The 19,043-nt window shown below is 32.5% G+C and overlaps 1 protein-coding gene across 7 annotated transcripts in view; it reads right to left on the bottom strand.

Moving 5' to 3' along the window:
* ASPH (aspartate beta-hydroxylase) overlaps positions 1-19,043 on the bottom strand; it is a 111,990-nt gene that overhangs the window by 69,121 nt on the left and 23,826 nt on the right. For 4 of the 7 annotated variants that reach the window (XM_077783430.1, XM_031504035.2, XM_077783435.1 and 1 more), the window contains 3 exons: positions 3,482-3,571; positions 1,927-2,001; positions 1,291-1,452 (listed from right to left, as the gene is read on the bottom strand). In XM_077783430.1, the coding sequence (XP_077639556.1) occupies positions 1,291-1,452; positions 1,927-2,001; positions 3,482-3,571 (327 nt within the window). Of the gene's footprint in view, positions 1-1,290; positions 1,453-1,926; positions 2,002-3,481; positions 3,572-13,282; positions 18,290-19,043 lie in introns of those variants that run through there. The other 3 variants (XM_021555644.3, XM_077783439.1, XM_077783438.1) reach the window with 2 other exon arrangements.

The following is a 19,043-nucleotide window of genomic DNA, read 5'->3' as shown; positions in this document are numbered from 1 at the left end:
TGAAGATTAGTAGTGCTGTGAATGAGTAAGAGAGATACAGAAACAAGGAGGTTTAATAGACACAGACTGAAGAGTTACTTTGGTTGTGAAGACAGAATCTCAGTGCACTTCCAGCAGCAAAACATTTAGATGACATTGATTATTTGGGTTTTATCAAAAGGTATTAAGAGATATTAAAAGATAGGTAAAATTTTCAGCAGTACAAATAAAAAGTATTCAAAAAAATTTCCCCCTAGTTGGATTTAGATCATATGATTCTGCTTTAATATTTTGACTTCAATTTTCATCATCCAGTCAATGCCCCAAGGTGACAAGATATGAGCATCTTCGTTATATGATGTCTTCATCTCTGCAGGACTTAAATATAATTAATGCTCTTAGGGAGCCATATTTGAATGAAAGAAGAATGAGAATAAAGTATAGAAAAGGCTGTGTTAATAAACTTTCATATTTAGTTCAATAAACCAAAAGGCCCAGAAGCAGAATCCATACAGGCTTTACTGATGGGGAATTAAAAGATTGAGAGCAGCCACACCAAGAAGCACTGCGGGGTGCTGCTACATGAAAGACGACATGGAATGCCTCTCCCACGGTGTGAGAAAAGGCTGAGAAATGGGGTTCAGCCTGGAGGGAAAACACTCTGGGGTGACCTAATTGCAGCCTTTCAGTATCTTAAGGGGACAATAAAGCTTAAGAGGGACTTTTTACAAGGGCATGTATTGATAGGAAAGGGGTTCTGGCTTTAAACTGAAAGGAGGCAGGTTTAGATTGGATATAAAGTAAAAAATTCTTCACTGTGAGGGTGATGAAGCACTGGAACAGTGCTTCGGAGAACAGTTGTCCAGAAAAGCTGTGAATGCCTCATTCCTGGAAAAGTTCAAGGCCAGGCTAGATGGGGCTTGGAATAATCTAGTCTAGTGAAAAGTGTCCTTTGTGGTAGCAGGGTTAGAACTAGGTGATCTTTAAAGCCCCTTTCAACCAAAACAATTCCATATGATTATATTCATGCCAGTGTTGGGGATATGCATATCTGGAGCACAGATTAATACTGCTGAAAGCCCAGAAAGTAGCAATTAATAATATTTGGTTACCTGGGTTCCAAAACACATAGCATTAAAATATCCCATTTTGACTCAAAATATATGCATTTGTTAAAAAATGCTGTGGTTGGCACTTGCTAAGGCTCTGTTTTAATCAGAAATTACAAGTTTTAATGAGACATATATTCATTTTTCTGGATTGAGTTTTCTTCTGTAAATTTATTTTAAATTTATTTAGTCATTCAGATACCTTTCTGAACTGAGTCTGGTGTCTCATATGCTTCTGGAATTTCAGGCTCAAATTCTCTGAGCATGTCATCTGTTGCAGGAGCTTCAAAAGTTTCTCCATGTGTTTCTTCCTCTACTTGCCACTGGTCACTTACACTTTCATCTACATCTTCATGTCTCTCTCCTAATCAACAATGCAGACTGTTAGTAAATAAATTTTCTTTGGTATATTCTATTACCAGCAAATATTCAGTCTTCGGTACACCCTTCGTGTTTTCCAGCTAGTCTCCAAAGGGAATGGGGAGTGACAGAAATCTTATCTGCACAGTCCAGCATTATAAACCCAACTTGCTGGGACCTTCTTTGCTCACAGTAGAGGCTCTGTCCACTTTTGCCCTCTACACAGTGTTTTGAGGAAGCTTCTGTTAAAATGACTGATTTGAGATATCAGTGCCAAACAAGTCTGGGTAAGAAGACACAGTTTTGAGATTTGGTGGCAGAACTTTCTGAATTTTTTGAAAATGCCAAACAAGTTGATTTGAATGTTTTATGCAGGCAAAAGTACCTTAAGTGCATACCAAAAGCGGACTCTGAGATTCATCTAGCCTATGGCAGTGTTTATAAACTCTTCAGTGATTTCTAAGTGTAAATGCATTACCAGGCTGGGAATGGAGAGCTTCACGAAGAACAGATTGAATTTCCTCTTCCAATTCTATATCAGCAGTCTTGTGATCTACAAGGATTATAAATTGCAGTGAAGGTAAGCACAAAAAGAAAATCTAAACATTAACTCAAGGCTTGCAGCTTTTAGTAGACTCCATAATGTTCTCAATCCCTTTCACAAAGTTCCCTAGAGACTGACCTGGTGAACCTCTGCAACTCATACAGTTAGAAAAACAATTTTGTCTTGCTTATTCTCCAGTATAGAAAGTATGCATCTATCACATCAGATTCATCCATCTGAAGATGAATTGGAAGAATTTATCTACATTGCATTTTTTGCACATATATTTTTCCAGGGGTAGTAACAATGTCAGGTAATTATTCAAACCAAAAACTCTCTTCTAAGGAATTGATTTACTAACACTTTCATTCATTATCTTCCTACAATTCAGGCAGCAGCACTAGCAAGTCATATCTGACAACAAAATGTGAGTTGAAGAAGTAGGGTCCTGTCAACTTCATAAACAGGGAAAATAGATACATTACAATATCAAGGTCTTGTTCTGCTACAAACTGCCAGTAGAAATCACAAACTGGTTTCATGGACAAGTGATTGCCATCCAACACACCAGCCCAGGACATAATAGGAATTTGTATGAAGTGTTGTCTTCATATAAATGTCCTGAAATTAACATTGAGAAACCCTACAATGACACATCTGACAAAAAAGCTCTAAACCAGGTAAACAGCTGCATTTTCAAAATGGCACCAGTTATGAAAAACAGTCCCACAAAAACAAACACCACATACACACAAAAGAAAGCCACCCAACCAAGAAATATGATACGTTTTATAATTCATATCCTAAGAAAAGTAATGCAAATATTTTGAAACAAAATCTATATTCCATAGATTCTACTAGCCATATGCTCTGTATTTGTATATATGTATGTATTAGATTCACATAAACATCACACAGGATAAGCCTCTTCAATAAACAAGAACATGTATTCTCTGAGTAACACTAATGCAAATCAGATATGTGAAATGCAACGTGTAAAACATTTTTTCTTGAATCCCTCTTAATTTTAATACATTCTATTAATAATATAGGGCTTTAAAAATATTTAGATTATTTTTTAAAAGCAGGAGCTCAGTTTATTGTATTTATTATATACTAGTAGTTTTAGCAGAAAAGTGAGTACTTTATTACCTTACTAAGTTGGTTGTGAGAGGGTTTTGTTTCTTTTTTAAGGTGAAGAATCTGCTGTTATTCTGGTTGGATATACAGATGGAAATCAATCTAAACCACAACTATACATCATCAGAAGTTATCACATCAGAATAACCTACAGTGGCAACCATGAGGTTTTACAACTTTCATGGTCAGTGATTTATACGAAGTTATAAACAATGATTCCTGTTAAATAAACTTCAGTAGATAAGCAACACAAAAACTAAAAAAGAGTCTGCATGTTAATGACACAGAATTATAGTTCAAATGAAACATCATGCATTTTGTTTCGCCTCTGATTCACAAAAGGTCTTACCTGGTTCGACATATGACTTTTCAGCAGGCTGGACAGTCTCCTCAGATTCTGGTGATGTTGGCTGTGCTGGGACAGATCTTTCTTTAAGGCCTGCATTTTTCAGTTATAAAGTTAACTTTATGCCTTTTTTTAACTGATTCAGTTATAAAATAAGAAAGTTCTTTCAATTAAATTAAATGATGTTACACTCTCCAAAAATGCATTCAAACAACCAATTACAGGGCTGTCATAATATACAGTGATCTATAAAAAGATTAAAGCATATTCAGATAGTAAACAAAGATGTTTAAAAGACAAACATACAACGAGGAGGTAAAAAGGGACAGAAATTTAAGCACTTGCTTTTATTTCAAAGTAATTGAACAAATGACCATGCTATTCTCAACATCTATTCGGTAAAAAATTAGGCAGCAAATTTTTCTCTGTTTTCAATTAGGCAAAAAGTGCTTCATATAATCAATTTTATAGGTTCTATGAAGAACTAATTTGAATTTTACAAAAAGCTGCACAGAATAAGTACTTTAAATTCATGTGTTACATCTTACAAGACCTGATTAGGATTAGTTTGTTTTGACAAATGACTATAGAAAAAGTGTGACTGATGGAATTTTGCCACTAAGATCATGACTATACAACAGTCTCTTTCTAGATCAAAACACAACAAAATGAAAGCAATCAATAAATGTAATGATCAACACCACCATCCTGGCAGGAGATACAGCTGTGATAGATCATGTCACATCTTAAGACACCATATGATCAAGAATGTGTTAGTATTATACTAATTCTCCTCTCAACTATCCTTTAGGAGGGTTCAAGCAAGACTTATACAAGAGCATAAGAAAATCACCACAAACCCATATCCCCCCCCCACTATGAGAGCAGTGAAATCAGTGGAAAAGACTGCACAGAGAGGCTGTGCATTCCTATCCTCGGAGGTTTGGAAGACCACACTGGGAAATGGCCAGACCAACCTAGTCATTCCTCTGAAAGGACCCTGTTTTGAACAGGATGTTGGAATAAGGATCTCCTGAAGTCCCTTCCAAATGGCATTTGCTAATAATCCTACATCCAAGGTCAATTAACATGACTCCCTTCTCAACAATCATCACTGCCCAAAGCAAACTAGTTTTTCAACAGCTGTGTGCATGCAAATCAATGGAAAAGATAGAATATAAGAAAGTAGAGGCTAAACTATAATGAACACTCCAGTAGTACTAGCAGTCTTATAAAAGCAACTCTCAAGTGGATAAATATTATATTTCAAGTAAGTACAATTTAAAAAATAGTAATTACCACTTATCTATTGGAGTCAAACATATCTCAATGTAAATTGAACTAGTATGTCTCAAACCAAATTTTCGTAGACTAGAGAGAGATCTTTTATCTTTTTATATTATTTAAATTTAAATTATTTGAAGCTAGGTAGGTAGACTGTATCCAAAAGTACTGTAACTAGGAGTCCACCATTTTGGAGTCAAAATAAGAAGCTAAAGAAAAATGACAAATTTACACTTCATTTTTGGCCAATTTTCTTCTGTCATTAAAAAAACACCCACTTAGAATATGAAAAAATATTATTAAATATTAAATATTAGTATTAAGCATCAATATTTAATATTATTAAAATATTTAAATATTTAATGTTTTGGTGTTCAAATTAAATATTATTACTTTATAATAATAAAATATTATTGCAAATATGTAATATTATTATAACACATATACTTTCCTGCAGGATTATTAATGGCTACAAGAGTAAGAAGTTACTTCCTTCTACAATCATTTTAGGATGGAAAGAAAACTAGTAAGTCATATTAACCATTCTCACACTTCAGAATCCATAAGCATGGAAACAGCCACCTTCCTTTCACAAACAGTTCAGTTACTTTACACATACACTGCTTTAAGTAAGTAAGTCTTCGTATCCTCAATAACCCAAGCCCATGTTCAGATCCAGACAACCACACACTCTGCTTCATGAACAATAAATGAATTCAAAACATTTCAAAAGACAGCCGATATTCCAACAAGCTCTATGGCTACTTAACAGGAAAGAAGGAACCAACAAGAGCGTCTTTGTTTCATTGCACATTTCTAAACTTAACCTTCAAGCTTTTTGTACATGTCTATTGTGATTAACATTGATTTCGATTCAATCTTCTCAAGTATGTAATATACTAAATAATTTACTTTTTAGAAGATATTATTTTCTCTCTTCTGTTTATTAAAATTGCATTCAGCTTTTACATGTCTAGTGCATTTTTTGAGCTTATGTGGCAACTTGTTGCATTAAGTTTAATGACAATAATATTTAATAGAGATATAGAACAACACAACAGATCTCTGGAGCAAAAATACTTTATTTTGTGGCTGTCTGTATAGCCTGGAGTGCTGCTCAAATAAAAATTTCTTTGGAAAGGAAAAAAATAAAACAACCCAACCTTTCCAGAACTCCATAAACTTTGGGTCATAGATATAATATGTTAATCAGAACAGCAATTCATTTGAACTTTCACTCCCACACAGTTACAAGTTCTGGCACATTACAGGAGAAAATAAAAAGTGATGTGCACTATACCATTGTGCCACCATCCTTGAGAAGTGTGATTTTAATGCTCCTCTGGTCAAATATGCATTTTAACACTTACCAGAGCAAGGCTGAAAAGGTATACCTATCATCACCAAAACCTAACAGAGAATGTTCATTATGGAAATAGATTTACTAGATATTTATTCTTTCATATTTTTTGCTAGGCACTGTAATATTCACAATGCACATCTCTTCCCTCCCTCTTCATGAATTTAGAAAATACCTCAGAGTAGATAATCTATGTTAATTATCACTGCCAGAATCCTAAGATACTGTACTGCTTTCTACAGCTTTAATTTGAACTACTTTTCACAACTATTTGAATATTTCATTTTCTCTAAAAAAAAAAAAATCCAATAATCTTTAGCCATATTATCAAAAACTCTAGGGATCAAAGCATGATGAAGACATATGTATGGAACGGCTGAGCTAAGTGTATTGCCAACTGTTATACACAAAATTTTAGCAAAACTACAAACAGAACTAACCTTCAGGACTTCAATCTTAAATTACCATCCACATGCATATATATACTCACTCTCAATTTCACTCCTTCATTTTGTTTTCTTTAAATTAATGCTGTGGCACTTCAAAAAATCAATCTTAAACTTCCACTACAAATTTTGTTCTGAATTCTGTGTAATTATATTGTGCAGTTCCGTACATTATACTTGCTTTCAAATTTATTTGAAAATATTCATTTCTAGATAAACTTGAAAGCAACCATAGATTCAATAATATTCTGAAATCTCTCTATTATCTCTGCAAAAAATAGTTTTGCAACTTTATTTATTCTAATGAGATTGCTGGATAAATCCTTCCATGATGCTGAAAATACAGAAGCTGTAAGAACAAACTAACAGAAGACTTTGTTTATAAAAGCATCATGCACTTGAAAGTGTTGAAGTAGATAATAGCTGCAAAATATATAAGCTGTTCTCTAAACAAGTTCAACCAGAATAGAGTAGTACTAGCATACCACATCTTAAGCGTAACTGGAATACAACAATACTTATCAATGATGAAATAGATGGCCTAATTTTTATCAGTATTCCCTTACCAAAAGGTTGGCAAACTTGAAAAAAAATCAGGACACAGTTAAATAAAAAGTGATAATGAATCAAGCTTTCCAACACAAATATAGAGAAATAAGTAAATAGGGAATTGAAGAAAAAAAGAAATATATTGTCATGGGATCAAAAGACAAAAATGTAGAAACATTTTGATTGCGTACACCCTGGGGTTTCATGATATAGTGCAAATGTCAAGTTGGTTTGACTATTTGCATGCAAAATATTTTTCTCAGGAAAAAAAAGTTTTCTTAGGGAAAAAATTTGGCAAAGAGTAAGTTATATTTATTTGTTTAGTTCCTACAACACTACAGTCCATAAATGTTCCTCTTGGTTGTTTCTGTGAAATACAAATATTTTATGAATTTTCACCATGTATGTCCAGATAAACCTATTAATATTGCTTTTAAACTTGCATTTCACATAGAACATTAGACTTTCATCTCCAGATCAAGCAAATACAACTAAACAGGGAAGGAAAAAAAACAGTCACAAAAACCCAAACCCATATTTAGAGCAGACTTGAAGTAACTGGCATCAATTTGACATTTGAATGTTTTAAATAAACATTGGTAGCCAGGCTATTAATTATTACAATTACAATATTAACATATGTACACACTTGAGTTTCACATCAGATGTTTTTGCATTATGTTTACAATATCAGTACACACTGAACAGTTTAAAAAAATATTATATATAGCCTTTGTTCACACTTATTTCCAGAAAACATTATTTTCTTATTGCCATATTTACCACATTCATATAAATACTGAATTTTACATTCTTGAGGTCTGTTCCTCATTAGCAGAACATGAACTCTTGTTTATTTCTTTTCTTTCTTGTCTTCCTTGGATTGGCTTTTAACTATCTTTTTTGTTTCTTTGTCTTTTCCCACCTGAACAGTGCCATCCTTTTCACTGGCTGACCTTTTCGTAGTCTCCTTGGATTTTATACTTTTGTCTAGGCCTTTTTCCTTTCCTCTGTCTCTTTTAGTCTTGTCAGAATCTTTCTTTAATTTATTCACATCAACAGCTTTCTTGTCCTTTCGATCAGTAGCATCTTTTCCTTTCCTGGTTTTCTTTTTTTCGTCTTCATTTTCCTCCTTCTTGGATTCCTGTTTCTCCCTTAATTTCTTGAGTGATTCTTTAATAGCTTCTTTTACTTTTTAGTTTTTCATTTAAAAAAGAGGAAATGTTCAATAAGAGAACCATTCTTAGGCCAAAAACCATCTTATGAACAACCATGTACAAGCTTTGATCAAATTATTATTTAATGCTTGTTAGATTTAAATTTGTATAATTAACTCCTAAGCTTTAAGCAATTTCAACAAATTAGTTTTGACTTTTAGGAACATCTCACACCATGCAGCCAGCAAATAACCTCGGCTTATACTGCAGCTGCATCCAAATGAAGTGTTAATCTAGAGAAGATGATGCCTCTATTATCTTACTGCTAACTTCTGCAGAATCCTAAAACCACTTTTGCCTGTGAGTGTGAAAATCACAATAAATTTTGAACCTTTGACAATAGCTTAACAGTTATAAATGTTATTAAAAAAGTTTATCATACAATGTTTTACTGATATTGCTACCTCATATTAAGCAAACACTTAAGAAAGATAACGGAAGTACCTGTTGAGAAGTATATGTAAGAAGAAACACCAATGTCCTGATTACTTACATCCAAAAAAGTTAGCTGCGTTAGACTAAACTCAGCTAAATCAAAGCAATAATTGTAAATTGGTTCTTACAACTTTGTTTTTCAGTTATCAGTAACATTTTTTTCTTTGTTTTACTTTTGGAGTTGTGTCACTTGTGCTTCTTTTCTCTACTTCAATTCACATTTAGCTTTGACAGGGTATACAGATAACATATCAGAAGAACAACCAGAACAGAATCCTTCAAATTTATGTTCAATGTTTACTTCCGTTTTGCCGTAGTTTTGAAAATATTTGTCAGTAACAGTAGAATTCTCCAGAATAAGGAATTTTTAAGTCAATAAAATTCAGAGAATTTTCCATTAAATCTGTATGCAGTATTTACATTTAATTTTGAAATGAATACTCCTACATTATTAAGAAAGTGATAATAACTTTTACATATAAACAGCTCTATTTTTATTCAGACTTTTGACAGAAACTGCAATCTGTAGAGGCAAAAAAGCAGGACTGCCTCTAGGTGCTGTGTAATGTTTCTGTGGAGTGAACAATTTGATTAAACAGCTCAGTCTAAAAGGAATGGCATCATCTTTCCTTCCAAATGTTTTTTTACATAAAACATTTGAAATATGCCATTTCTTTATTCTCATATCAAACACTGAAAAATAATCCAAAACTCAGGAAAGGATTGCTAAGTTACATTTACTACATTCTTTGAAACATGCAGTTTGCAACCAAGTTATACCAAGCACAATGTGGAACAAATGCTAAAAATTTCAACTTGATGCAAGATACTGAGAAAAGCCACACTGAAATGAGCAGCAAACTTTCCTTAGCAAATACATTTTTTTCCTCATGAAGGTTTGTATGGTTAATAGCATGCATTTTTCACATATTACTAGGAAAAACCACCTTGCAGTCTATATGTGGTTAATGTAACACAGACACTGTTTCCATAGCTTCATGCTGTCTGGAGATAACTGAGCAGATATAAAAAACTACACCTGAAGTACTCCTGGTACCTTGGTGTTTGTTGAGGCTAATAAGCTTTTTTTGTCTTCAACACTGTGACCTGTTCATACAGCAATGTAATTATAAATATATATATGGCATAAATTGGTTGCAAGCTCACCCACGTTAAGCTTTTAGAAAATGTTGCAATCAATCCCACAAATAATATTAAAGAGGAAGTTACTGAACTTTGCCTAAATTTCAATTTCCACAGCAAAAAAACCCAGATGAAACTATTAAAGTACAGCCTTAGAAGAATTAAGGCACTCAAGTCCAATTACAATACAGCAACAGTACCATGAATTCATGGAAGATAACAAAGAGAATTGAGCAAAATCTTACTTAAAAACATGCAGAATATCAGGTCATCATAAACTACAATCCAAACAAGATATCTGTTGTAGAAAAGTCCACACAAACAAAATATAATCTCTAGTTAGGAAGCACTAGCATTGCTACTGGATTTCAATCAGTAGTAAAAGAAAATACTGAGAAATTGCAAGAACAATAGTTTGCTGCACCATTAGAAAATATTTAGCCAATGTAGCTAGTATTAGTAAACATTACAACCCACAGCTGGTGTTTGTAATGCACATGCATTTCATACATCATTATCTGCATAAAGTTTGCATGAAAGAAAACACCAAAAATACCTTTGAGTTTAGTTTTTTTCTTGGCTACCCCTCCTGGCTCCTCACCTAATTAGTTGCAAAATGGAAATAGGTTATGAACATATTTGTGATATTTAATGAATTGACATGAAATTTCCCAACTTGCCATGTTATATAAAGAGTTCACTTTACATAGCACACTACAATGCTATGGAGAAATAAAAAATACAAACTCTTTAAAAATAAATCAACTTCAGTTGCGGGACCATTATAAGTACTGATACGAAAGACTAACTAATCAAAGAGAAGTACCACATTACCAGATGCTACTTTTGAAGCATCTGAACTTGGAGATTGCTCAGGTCTCTCCAGACAAGTGCTGCCACATAAGAATAACTGATACCCGCTCTGATTTATCTGCAAAATATTTGTCAGTTCCCTCTCAAAAACAGTAATTTATGTTTATACAAAATTTTATAAATAATATATAAATATTTATTTATTATATATAAATAAATTTACATAACATTTTATAAATATTTTATAAACATATTAAGTCAAAGGGATTTCAAGTACACATTGAAGAGTATATAAACTGACTGTTTTCTTACACTAAATTACAATATGACTATTTATTCAAAATAAAATAAATGTTTTGGCAAAGGTTTTGCTTAGCTTAGATCAAAAAAACAGTTACCAGTTCATCAGCATTAAAATACTTAACTGCATTACTTCAGACTTCTTAAAACTGTTAGTCTTCTTTTCCCATTGTAGCTAACAAACTGAGGGTAGTCAGCTTCTTGATTGTACTTCATAGCTAGTACCACAAGAGGCATAAAGGCAAAAGCTTTTCCAAAAATACAAATAATATTTAGCTTCATCTTTTTAATACTATTAAAAGAGACTGGATTCACTATCATGATGCTGTGGATTAAGACTTAAATCCCACACACACAGAATTTTAACTACAAAAATCATGTAAGTTGCTACCTGAAAGCCAACTAGAAAGTAAAGCTCAAAAGATACAGTATTACTGTAAAGTATTACAGTACAGTAAGTATTTATTTTTAAACGCATACATAATCTTCTTAAACAAGAAGAGATATTCCCATGTCTCAACACTAGGCTTCTCATTCAGACATACAAAACACCTACACTGAACATCTGCACCATGAGCTTAGGTTTCCAGAAAACAGTATCTATCTAAACTGAGTCATATATCAACACTTAATCTGAAAAAGAAAAAAATACTTTGATAGCCTATACTAAAAAAAATTAAATAATAAATTCAAATAATTTAATGTAAAGTCATTGTAGTCACCTTGCATCTAACTTCTATACTAAACGTTTTCAAAAAATCAAGCGTTGACATTATGGCCAAAATTGTTTTAAAAAGGGTTAGTCAAGTAAAAATACAGGCTTTAGATTAATTTCCTTACAAATTCATAATTGGGATATTAGTATTTCAAGCTCTTCCCTCATTGATTACCACCACTGCTAAAGTCCAGAGCTCTAACTTGACTAAAATCATTATTCGGTCTTACTATTTCTAAGCAGTGCATGGAAGAATAAGTTAACTTTTTTTTATATAAAAGGAAAAATAGACTCCAGCTTACATTTACATCTCAGTGAAAATATAAACAATAAAATGTACTCAGAAAAGTTGCACAAAGCCTTATTTAAATTTGCAACTCCTCCCCTCTTTTCATATTAAAATTAAACATTACTGGATTTTTTAAGATACTCTTAAAAGCATGTGTTGACAAAGAAAATTATAAAATTTTACAAGTATTGGTATACACAAAAAATATCATACAGATATTTCAAATTATTTTAAAATAAACATATAGGCACTATGTTGAAAGATTACAAAACCTTATTACTAATTATTGTTATTTCATTTGTTAAATATTCACACAAGTAGTAATTTTGTTTCAATCTGCTTTTATGTAATGTGTAACACTAAAATTCTCAGAAAATTTTCAATTCATGACATAACTGCACAACTCATGTAATCTTTAACATATTAGTAGACCTGTTCAAAAGAGAGGTATGTAAAATAATATATTTTAAAACATTAGTATTATGAGATAATCGCAAGACTGAAATCCTGCTGCATCTTGATTTCTGCCTGGATATGATCCCTACAAGGGGAAATCCCTACAGCACAGGGAAGTCTTACTTGTCAGCCCCAATTATGCTGAAGAAAGATGGGTGCAAACCACCTGGTTTTCCAAGACAGAAATATCCAGAGAATGTGACAAAATCCAGCATCTAAGGGAATTCATCCAAGACTTAGGCTCTTACAGCACAGGGGCACACAAACAAATGTCCAGAATTCTATAAATCATGTAGCTGAACTTGTGGACTGTTATTCTAAAGTGGTTTCACACTTGTTTTGAGCTAGTTTTAAAGTTCATTGTTTTTTCCATCCAATCTCACATAAACGTCCAATGCTGGTAATGCAAGAAGAAAATATACTATTTATAACATCAAATGTGGGTATAATGGAAGGTCAGAAATGGCTACTATTAGATTTAGTTAATTAAAAAGTTGAGTTCAAAGTTAACATAATTGGATAGGTTTACAATATTTTTTTTAAATAACTCCTTTAAATAATCATTATAAAAATAAAATGCTCCTCTCAAAATGGTCATTTTCATACAGTGCTTAAAGGTGGTCAGCTTGCTATTGTAACTGACCTTTTGAAGCTCAGGAATATTACAAAGAATTCTTATTCTGCAACAAAGTCTAGTTCTTTCCTCTATTTTTCTCTATAAAAACCTTCAAGAACATTATCCACAGACAATCCCCAAGTAAGAGCAGAAATTTAGAATTTGAACATCAGAAGAAAAATACATAAATATTATTTTTATTTAGAATTATAATCATTGCAAAACAGAAATAATAAGCAAAAAGCTCTCAATTTGTGAGCAGTTTCCCAGATGTTGACAAATAATATTCTCATATTTAACAATATATTGAGCTACCTAGCATGTTCAAATACAATTTTATTCACTTAATAATCCTGAAAACTTTAGTAGGCTTGCTAGACAACAGGCTTTGCCATGTGAAAAATTTCCTCTAAGTCAATTTCTCCACAACCTCTACCTGCATAAACACTTTTAACCTGCAGCACCAGGAAACAAATATAAGCTAATTAAGGTGGTTTATCCACTTAGATGGGAAAAAGGGAGAGACTACTTTGCATTTACTGCAGAAAGGACATGGGCCAGGTTAGCACTAAGGAGCCGACAGAGCTTGCTACCCTTCTGTAATTTATGCAAAGCCTGGACAACAGGATATAAAGTGTCAAGTTTTAAAACACCAGGGTTGGTGTTCAGACTCTTGCTTTAATTTATGATGTTACATCAAGAACCTCCTTAGTCACACAAAAAATTAATGAAAGATGTTAAAATTGCAGTACCAAAAAAGGAAATACTAATCTGTAAGCCAAAATAATGAACAATTTTTTCCCTCCTTTTTATTTTCCTTTTCCAGAAGAACTGCAAGTCAGAAAAAATAATGATTGTTTGTACATCCCTCTGCACATAATTAATACTATTATTGTGCATTTAAAATATGCTATATTAGATATACAAGGTCATCTGCTAAACAAAATTAGTTTACTGACAGGAAGCTAACACCCACTTACCTTTAACTGAGCTCAGAATGCTTGTCTTATCAAAGACTGTAACTCTCCAAGTGCAAGAGTTTTAATTCATACAACTAGCATAAAAATCCCTTAAACAACAAAAAACCCACCAAACTTCAGTATATTCTCCACACGTTGCTTTAATATCTCTTGCTTATTTAACTCTCTAATGTCAGAAGAAAAATCCACATCACATACACTTGGTAGGAGGCATTTTTGTTCCCTGAAGTCACAGATGTTTATGCTGCACCTTGTATGAGCAGATATAAGAAACCAACAAGTAAATCTTAACTTTATTAGCCTCATCTTGAGATATACATCCTAACTGACCATGAGAAAGACAATGTATTTCATGCTACTGTGACATCATTATGATAGATGCTTATCTGATGGAAACCAAACAGGGAACACAGTAACACATCTCTCCAAAATGACTGATCTGTACACAACAGCTTTCCCCATCTCCCAAATTACATTTACAATACAAGTAGGTTTTACCTCTCCCATCTGACCGTGAAATGAAATTAAAATCTTTCTCGTGCTTCAATACATTCTTCTTCTGTGCTGCCATCTAAATGCAACCTATACCAATAACAGTTATGAAAATCTGATTTCTTCTAAAGCCAGACAATTGAAGCTAACTAATAATGAAAATTTTTTAAAGGGGGCAAAATATTTTACAATAAAAATTTTAACAGATACGCAAACAATCTCGGTACTCTTTATTCTCTTCAATTCAAAGTTATTCTACTATATAGTATGAGCATTGTGATTTCTCTCTGCCATATAACACTCTTTAACCTTCAAATTAAATACTGCTGAAGGTGGTCACAGAAATCTGGGGTTCAAAGCGCCCAAAAGTTTTAAGCCATTTCAGATGTACAGGTATTAAGGATTTTTACCCCTATCAATTTATTTTGATTAGTATCACAAGAAAGCAAGCAAAAGCTTTACTACAAAGGTTAATGCAGTATTTTGTTTGAAAACTGGCAATTAAAATATCAAGCATTTACCAAGAAATGACAAAATAAAACAGCCCACAGATTTCTAAAAACACTGGACAAACTGGAACACTACAATTTTAGTCACAGATATTTATTTCTGGCATTCTGAAAACAACATAAATTAACTGCAAGGAATATGAAGGTATCTAATGAAACCTGCATGTCCAATTTAATATAAAATCAGTAAAGTTGTATTCCTTGCTAGGCATAAAACCCAGCAAGTTCCAACATTGTTTGCTATAATTTTCTCCTGTTTTAAATTCTCAAACCAGAAACTGCAGGAAAAAGTAGCAGCCTTGCTCTCTAAAATAATTATTCTAACATAATAGAAGGCAAAATGCCACAGCATTCAACTCACGCTGTAAAAATACTTTAAAAAATTTTAATGACTGTATTTTTATAGTCACAAACAATCAAATTAAAAATCTAGTTTTTAAGTTCCTCAACTAATTTCAAACTATTTGTGAGGCTTCACAAGAAAATTGGGATACTGTTCAGTTTTCTTTGCTTATCTCCACATCATACTCAGCTTAACGCTTTTTGCTTTTAGATGTTTTTTTTAAAACAAATTAATAAACAAACAAAAAAGCTTGCCATGCTTATATAACTGAAGATTCAACTAAATCTTATTGTCACCCTTACTAGCCAAGTTCTGCTTGTAATCACAACCATTAATGGAATACATGAAAACCAACTCTTCCCAAACCTCTGAAGAGATCCATGGGTGAGAGTTCAATTCTTAACTCAACAGAAACAACCTCAGGCAAGACAGAATACTTCTGAGAAGACTATTTTCCAGAAATGAAGTACCCTACAAAGATATTTACTTATGTCTTTGGGTCTTTGCATTCTTGCATTCACCCCTCACCCCTTCTCCCCTGACAAATTCTTCATTCCTACTATAATTATTTTTGAGCTGATGTTTATAACTTAATAAAACCAAACAGGAAGTTGCACGATGTCAAATCAGAACTCTGTTGGCCTGCCTTTCATATCTGCAGCTCACATTAAACAAATTTACTGTTTAATGATCACCTATCTCAGTGCCTGTAGCTCTGTCATGGTTCAAGCAAGCCACCTCGATTTCACTTGAAAAATTTCCAGTATATCAATTCATTTTTTAACAATTTTGTATAAACTTCATTATATATATTCTTATAGCAGATGTTTCTCTTTGCTTTCTGGTTATCTAGTTCCATTACTGAAGTATCTACAATAGAATTCAGTGTTCCATGACAATTTTTAAATTCACACTGAGAGGTATTATTAGCCGAAAACAGTGATGAAACTCTTATTTCCAATTCAAATCTTCTTCAAAAATTGAGATTTAAAAAATTCTCAACCAAAACAAAACAACCCAAGCTTACTTATTTCCTACATCTCAGACACTGCAAGTTTCTTACACTTGCTAACAAACCACTGAGTAATATTCTAGATCTACTAATATTTATTGTTATAATGTTTAGGGGTTTATTTATTTTTTTTTTACTTACACTTTGTATATCTTATTTTAAAAACCACTAAATTTATATCCTGTTAGCTTTCTTATATCCTAATCCCCAGATATTTGGAAGAAAATGCGACCAATGCTCTCATGGCTCTATTTAATTTGTACACCTTGAGTAGCATTATTAGGCCATCACATTTCACTTGCTTAACACTAGCACATTTTTATAACTTTTTTTTTTTAAGCAGGCATGTTAAATTGCTTTAAAAATGGCATGCCAAAGTAAGTGAAATTTTATTTATTTTAGAAAGATGTTAAAATTTCAGCCTACCACAGCCTGCAACTACTAGTGTTTAAACTTGGGTATCAACCTCATATAGGAAACCAGCACAAACTTAAGCAAAGCAGGCATTACAAAAAACAATTTTATACAATTTTTAATAGTAATTTGTTTGAGTACATTATTCATGTTTTAAAAGGATAGTTCCATTTCAGCTTTCGATACCTCATACAAACTGCAGGACACAATTATAAACTGTCCTTTCTATACCAGTAACTTCATGATAGCAGACAGAATTCACATACATGAAAAGTATTTTTGGAACAACTGTCATAAAACAGTTTCACAAGAAAAAGATTCAGATTTGTAAAACTACATTAAATACTTAAATTTCTCAAGGAATAGAAGACATTAAATTCTAATTTTCAATTAGTCTTTAATATATTCAGTATTACATTAGAAATACATAATCATAGCTTCCCACTTGCACAGAAGGCCCACCTTAAAAACTAAAAGAAATTTGGAACAGCCCTTTTGATGTGATTGTCATATTAAAGAAATGACTGAAGATAGTTTGAAAATAGACAAATCAGTGGGAATAAACCATATGACAGTGTAGCTAACTTAGAAATAAATGTTTCTGTAGAATTTTCAAGCACTTATAAATTAGTGCTTGTCTTTGAACAAGTAAAAAGAACCTATCTGAGAAATCAGTGAATCACAGAATAAGTTATTTATTAAAACTGTATTTCACAATATAATATAGAGAATTATCATTGTCATGACTATATTAAGGATTAACATAAAAATATGTATTTACAAAATGCAGTCATGCTAGAATACTTTACATTCGAGGCTGTTACAAAATGCTTCAGTTAATGTTTGCTAGAAGGACAAATGTTATAGTGTTAACAGCAGAGATTATTACACTTAAGCTTTGTAAATTTTGTGCACAAAATGCACAAATTGAAGCACATACAGAAACCAACTACACAACCACAGATACACGTTTTATTCTACATATTTACACACTTGTGTAATATTTGCCATCCTGTCACAAAAATGGAAAAATTATTGAAAGGCTTTCAGCTACTGAAGTAGTATTGCATGGCTAACTTTAGTTCAATCTTTAGAGTGTCCATTTGGGAGGTTCCCCTCAATGCCATAAATTCTTGCTATATTAAAGTTGATGATTTCATGGACATTTTTGAAAGCCAATCAAATTAGTCTTTCAGTCACTGGTTCTGTAAATCCAAAATAACACAAGTCTTTTTTCCCTGAACCCCTTCATTCTGTGACGTACCATCAACATCATCTGCAGCTTCGCTCTCTTCTTCTTCTAGTATTTCAAAAGGAGTCAATACATCATAGAGAAATGAGAGAAAGCCATAAAACCAATCAGAGCTTTCCTCTGCTAAAATATTAAGGACTTCCTCAAGGGAATCAATATTTTCATTACTGCCATCTTTGGTCAGGCCTATACAAGAATAGAGGAAAGAGAGAGAGAGAGGGAAGGGGAAAAAAGAGACAGCAGTTAGGTGGAAAGAGGAAACTGTAAAAGAAGGATCTGTGAAAGACATCTCTTATCACAGAGAGAAGTCTTTAGAGGAATGCTAACTAGGAAATAGAAGGATATCAAGAAAGTTGAATCTTTCCCACACAGACTATAATTTGGGCAATAAACATGCAAAATATTATGCCAGAATCTTACTAAAAAAAAAAAAAAAAAAAAAGAGAGAGAGAAAAAAGGCAATAGCTTTGCTTTCCATTCTTCCTAGTCCTAAAATTAAATCCATTTATATTCAGGTTTTCTGCCACAGCATTCACATTAAGATAATTTTTTTATCAGTAATCTTGTACTATTTTAAAATCACCCAATTTGTTTTCTTTATTTTTTAAACCATTACGTTCAATTTTGAGAGCTTGCAACTGATGGCCGAGAATAACATTTAAATGAGTACATAAACAATCTTGTCACAGACACACTGCTCAGGATAACATTCTTATCCATGCAGAATTTTGATTTTGCTTAGAAGTGAGGATTCTAATTGGTGGGTTTGTAGTTTGTTTGCTTCTTTGGGTTTTTTAAGAAGTTTCTGAAACATTTTTTTCTATGATAGATTTCTGTATGATGCACTTGATACTCAGGAATTATTTCCACACCTGAGGATATATAGAACACCAGATAAAAATGAGTAGGCAGCCAATACAGGGTGTGAGTTTTCTTATAT

Source organism: Lonchura striata, chromosome 1, assembly GCF_046129695.1.
Source record: "Lonchura striata isolate bLonStr1 chromosome 1, bLonStr1.mat, whole genome shotgun sequence".
In the NCBI taxonomy this organism is placed as follows: domain Eukaryota; kingdom Metazoa; phylum Chordata; class Aves; order Passeriformes; family Estrildidae; genus Lonchura; species Lonchura striata.
This window is presented reverse-complemented; position numbering and strand designations above follow the sequence as displayed.